At 38.2% G+C, this 5,871-nt stretch overlaps 1 protein-coding gene across 1 annotated transcript; it reads left to right on the top strand.

The window, feature by feature from the left end:
* The first annotated feature begins 3,739 nt into the window (after nucleotides 1–3,739).
* LOC103509535 (ATPase inhibitor mai-2, mitochondrial-like) lies at nucleotides 3,740–5,277 on the top strand. The gene is made up of 3 exons (XM_008474158.3): nucleotides 3,740–3,974; nucleotides 4,387–4,525; nucleotides 4,942–5,277. The coding sequence occupies exons 1-3, from the start codon at nucleotides 3,913–3,915 to the stop codon at nucleotides 5,077–5,079; spliced, it is 339 nt and encodes a 112-aa protein (XP_008472380.1). The 5' UTR covers nucleotides 3,740–3,912; the 3' UTR covers nucleotides 5,080–5,277.
* Nucleotides 5,278–5,871: the final 594 nt, after the last annotated feature.

Genomic DNA, 5,871 nt, shown 5'->3' on the forward strand with positions numbered 1-5,871 from the left:
GTGGTTCGAGTCCAAGTCAAGTCATAAAATTTATCTAGGTGTAATATTCGAGGAACGATATTTGTGACAAGCATTTAACTATGCTGGGAGGGTTTGTGTTTTGGAGCACAGGCGCGAGGGAGAGCTTTTGTGGAGTTGTCATTGGGTGGATGAAAATTTCGGTGGATGGTTTTGGATGAACTTTTTGGCTTGGATGTTTGTGGAAGGAGAACTAATAACAGCCGGTATAATGTATTTAAATTCTATCCCATATTCCATTCGTAAATTCTATCCCATTTCTCTCCCATATTCCATACGTACAATGTAAATTCTATCCCATTTCTCTCCCATATTCCATACGTACAATGTAAATTCTATCCCATATTCCATACGTACAATGTAAATTCTATCCCATATTCCATACGTACAATGTAAATTCTATTCCATATTCCATACGTACAATGTAAATTCTATCCCATATTCCATACGTACAATGTAAATTCTATCCCATATTCCATACGTACAATTTAAATTCTCTCCCAACCAACTAACCAACCAACCAGCATCATCCTCCTCATTTTGAAGATGGACAGAAATCTTTCACAGGGAAGAAAGTCTTCTTTTTTTTCGTCTTCTTCTTCCTCTTGTTCTTCTTCTTCGTCGTCGACCGTCTTCTTCTTCTTATTTTTCTTCGTCGTCTTCTTCTTCTACTCCTTCTTTTTCGTCGTCGACCGTCTTCTTCTTCTCCTTCTTCCTCTCCTTCTTGGTTTTCTTCTTGTTCTCAATGTAAATTCTCTCCCATATTCCATACGTACAATGTAAATTCTATCCCATTTCTCTCCCATATTCCATACGTACAATGTAAATTCTATTCCATATTCCTTACGTATGTAAATTCTATTCCATATTCCATACGTACAATGTAAATTCTATTCCATATTCCATACGTACAATATAAATTCTATCCCATATTCCATAAGTACAATGTAAATTCTATCCCATTTCTCTCCCATATTCCATACGTACAATGTAAATTCTATTCCACATTCCATACGTACAATGTAAATTCTATTCCATATTCCATACATACAATGTAAATTCTATCCCATATTCCATTGTAAATTCTATTCCATATTCCATACGTACAATGTAAATTCTATTCCATATTCCATACGTACAATGTAAATTCTATTCCATATTCCATTCGTACAATGTAAATTCTATCCCATTTCTCTCCCATATTCCATACGTACAATGTAAATTCTATTCCATATTCCATACGTACAATGTAAATTCTATCCACTTATCCAAACCTGGTTGACCGAATATATCAAATTAAAGGTCTTTTTACCAGGAACACGGTCTTTTAACCAGGAACACAAAATGGTGGTGCAAATTTTGTCCAGAGAACCATAAAGCCAAAAAAACCTGGTTTTTGGGGATTTTTTTTTCACATTTTCTCACACAAATGAGCTCTGATCTTGAAATTTGTCGCGACGACCTATGAATTCAAGGCGAGAAAGTTTTAGATAACACTTCAGTCGATAATTTAAAACCGTACCGGTTTTAGCGTCACCTATGTTAGGCTACGCCGAGCAAGGATGGGTGACCTAAATGGGTGATAAATGGATGGGTGACTTAAAGGAATAAAGGGAGAACGGGCTCTAGTCTTGATTTTAAATCATTACATGAAAGTAAAATCAAATTAATAAAAATAAACTGAATATTAATCAAATTAGGTAGGTACATAACTACGGGCTAAAAAATTCCCGGAGGGACGGGCCCAGCTTGTTCTTCTTCCTCCTATCTTTCTTCTTTTATCTTTTTCTCTTCTTCTCCTCCTCCTCTTTTTTCTTTCGTCCTTCTCATCATCATTCTAATTTCTCTTCCAAGATCTTTCTCTTTTTTTTCTTTTTCATTATGAATAATTTAAAGTAAAATGAGAAGAGGTTTCTCTCTCTCCTCCTCTCCCTCTCTTCCTCCCTCCTTTCGTCGACGACATAATGAGGCAAAAAATTCAAGATGGTGGAAATCTAACACAGAAAAAAATATATCATTTTTAATTTTGTACTTTATTCTCTTCTTTTTTTCTCCAAAGAGAAACAAGCTGGGCCCGTCCCTCCGGGAATTTTTTAGCCCGTAGTTTATTCGATCGTGGTTAGAGAAAACCAGTACGTTAATTAAACAAGCAGGGTCCGTCCCTCCGGGAATTTTTTAGCCCGTAGTGATTAGAGAAAATCAGTACCTACATATGGGCCCGTCCCTCCGGGAATTTTTTAGCCCGTAGTTTATTCGATCGTGATTAGAGAAAATCAGTACCTATGTACCTACTTTGTTTAATATTCAGTTTATTATTATTCTTGATTTGATTTTTCGATTTTACTTTCATGTAATGATTTAAAATCAAGACACAAAGAAACTGCATTTATTTATTTTTTATTATCGTTCCCTTTAAAACTGCTCCTGTCATCACTGCAACCGTGTCAGTTGATACGGGTGGAATTGCCCTGCTTGAACGATTTTCGTCCTTTTCCCACGCCAAACGAGTTATTGCCTGGATTCTGCGATTCAAACAAAACTGTCTGAAGAAATTCGAAGATCGTCAGTTTGGAAGTTTGAAGGTTGCTGAGCTTTTGCAAGCTGAACATTGTATGATTAAAGTAACCCAAACCTATCATTATTCTAATATGAAGTCCATTGTGAGGATGGTTTCCAAACACCTTGGTAATCTTGGCATTCAAGAGGATAAGAAAATAACGAAGGAAAATGAAGAAGAAAAAGAAGAAGAAGAAGAAGAAGAAGAAGAAGAAGAAAGAAACAAGAAGAGAAGAGAGAGAAATCTGAATAAATTATTTTCTACTCAAAAAACTTGATAATGGAAGAACATAGAAGACAGGAAGAAGGAGGAGGAGGAGGAGGAGGAGGGATGAAGAGAGAGAGAGAGAGAGAGATATGGACTTTGAGTGACGTCACATTGCTTGACACTTGCGTTGAGTAACTACTATGACTCAACGTTGATTAACTACTAGAAAAGATTAGCTCATCCCCAAGGGGGATTTAGCTAAAAAGTTTCTACCTTTAAACGCCCAATTTAGAGGTAGAATGGGGGATTTAACTAGAAAGTTTCTACCTCAAACAGCCAATTCCTTAATTCAAGGCATTATTTTACATCCATGGTTAATATCAACCAACCTCAGTGGTGCAGTTGTTAACGTGTTGGACTTCGGATCTGGAGGTTGATAGTTCGAGTCCAAGGCAAGTCATAAAATTTATCTAGGTGTAATTAATAATCGGGGAACGATATTTGTGACAAGCATTTAAATCTGTTTAACACGATTAAAAATTCCTCTGGATCTGGAGGTTGGTGGTTCCAGTCCAAGTCAAGTCATAAAATTTAGCGTAGTCTATTAAGCAAGGGACGACATTTGTGACAAGCATTTATGCTCAACACAATTAAAATTCCTTGTTACTTTAGCGTTTGGGGGTCGGCGGCTTTCAGGTCATATTAAATCATCCCAAAAAACCCACTTTTCCTTAAGGTCTTATCGTCCCGAAATCGAAGAGAGAAGGAAGACAGGATAGGAGAAAGCCAGCCGTTCCGAGAACGAACCTTGTCCCTTCAGGATAAAATCCGTCCCGGGCGGGAATGGAATCCGCGGCCTAGCACTTACAAGGCAGACGCGCTACCAACCACTAAATAGGCTGGCTACAGTGCAACTGCAATAGTCCTAAAATAAAATGGACGCGGCACATAAACCGCTTTAAAATAATAATAGGCTGGCTAAGTTGTGACAAGTTCATGGAAGGAAATCGTCAGTAGGCCAGCTATTTCATTAGTTAAAAATTTCATGATAAACATACATATACATTCCTGGTGATTTTTGCAGAAATTTTTTGTTGCAAAATTTACAAGATCCTTTATCAATCGTCACAATGGCATTGAGGAAAATGCTTACATCAGTTACATCATCCTGCAGCATCAATCTCTTCCACACGTGAGTGTTTCATCATATTCAAGTGAACTAAAGGCCATTTTCACAGCAAAGACGAAGTAATTATTCAGAAGCCACGACAGTGAAAAAGAAAGCTCCTTTCTTCCACACGTGAGTGTTTCATCATATTCAAGTGAACTAAAGGCCATTTTCACAGCAAAGACGAAGTAATTATTCAGAAGCCACGACAATGAAAAAGAAAGCTCCTTTTGTGTTTAACCTAACCCTATAAATAACACTGGTCACTGGTCAAATTGTGAAAGCTGCTTTTTGCGTTTAACCTAACCATATATGTAACACTGAGCATTGCTCATTTGTGACAGCTCCTTTTTGTAGCAATTTTCCATTTTTCCATTGACGTGGCGTTTGTTCATCCGGTTGGCATAGGAATAATAATTTTGGTTTTCTCCTCCAGATGTATACGAGTATGCGATGTAGGGGGACGTGGCAGTGGAGCAGGGAGAGGAGGAGGTGGAGGAGGCTCTATCCGGGAGTCTGGAGGCAAACTGGGAGAGATGGCTGCTGCCAAGGAAGATGAGTACTTCTACAAGAAGGTAAGGCCAGCCACTGTCATGCAGGTACAGTGGTACACCTGTGCCCTAAATCACCAAAGTATGGAAAAGTATTTACAATTCCATATTTCGATATGATTCGTCCAAATTCAAAATTCTGCTTTTCCATTGGCTATTACACTTGTAAGATACTTTCCCATACTTTGGTGATTTAGGGCACTGATGTCAGGTATACCCTGATAATGTGTAGCAGAAATAATATTTTAGGACTTTTAACTGTGGTAAGCATAAATGTCTGTCACAAATTTTCGTTCCCCACCTAATATGCTACGCTAAATTTTATGATTTGACTTGGACTCGAACCACCAACCTCCAGATTCAAAGTCCACCGTGCTAACCACTGCACCACTGAGATTGGTTATACCTGATGGTGTCTGATAAATCCTTTTCTATTTCAGCAAAAGGAGCAGCTGGCAGCACTAAGGGATCATACGCATAAGGAGATCGCGTTCCATAAGGAGCAAATCAAACGCCATAAGGAGGCCATCGAGAGACACCAGAAAATAATCAAGGACAGCGAACACCACCATAAGTAATAGATGGCTAATGACTGGGTTGTCAACACATTAAAAATGACTGAAGAGTGTAAGGAGTAAAAAAAAGAAGAAGGAAAAAATGTCACTTATGTGTTGCTATGGCAACCGTCATATATGGAATTTTAAATTATGAAATTATGAGCAGAGAGAGAGAAAAGAAAAGATTTCTCTTTCTCCCCCAGGTTTCTTTTTCCGCGAGAAGAAGGAAAAAATGTCACTTATGTGTTGCTATGGCAACCGTCATATATGGAATTTTAAATTATGAAATTATGAGCAGAGAGAGAGAGAAAAGAAAAGATTTCTCTTTCTCCCCCAGGTTTCTTTTTCCGCGACCTGTTTTTTTCTGTTTCATTTCCTACAACCTGTTTTTTCTGTTTCAATTTCTACGACCTGTTTTTTTCCTTGTTTCATTTCCTACAACCTGTTGTTTCTGTTTCAATTTCTACGACCTGTTTTTTTTCTCCCTTGTTTCAATTCCCACGAAAGAAACACTTTTTTCCTGGTACTGAAATGTTTTTTTTTTTTTTTTCTTTAGCCCAAATTTTTCTTGAACGATTTGCGGTAAGGAGAAGAAAAACGACTCTCGACAAGAGTTGAACCCGGAACCTCCGCATTGCAAGCCTAGGGTGACGTACTGATTTACCTTCCGGGCAAATCTTGTAGAGCTTACAGCATTCCTTGGGAACGGAAGGGTAGGGAGGCAGAGAGAGGGAAAGAGGGAAAGAGAGAGAGAGAGAGAGAGAGAGAGAGAGAGAGAGAGAGAGAGAGAGAGAGAGAGAGAGAGAGAGAGAG

Source organism: Diaphorina citri, unplaced genomic scaffold (assembly GCF_000475195.1).
Source record: "Diaphorina citri unplaced genomic scaffold, Diaci psyllid genome assembly version 1.1 scaffold508, whole genome shotgun sequence".
Lineage (NCBI taxonomy): Eukaryota > Metazoa > Arthropoda > Insecta > Hemiptera > Psyllidae > Diaphorina > Diaphorina citri.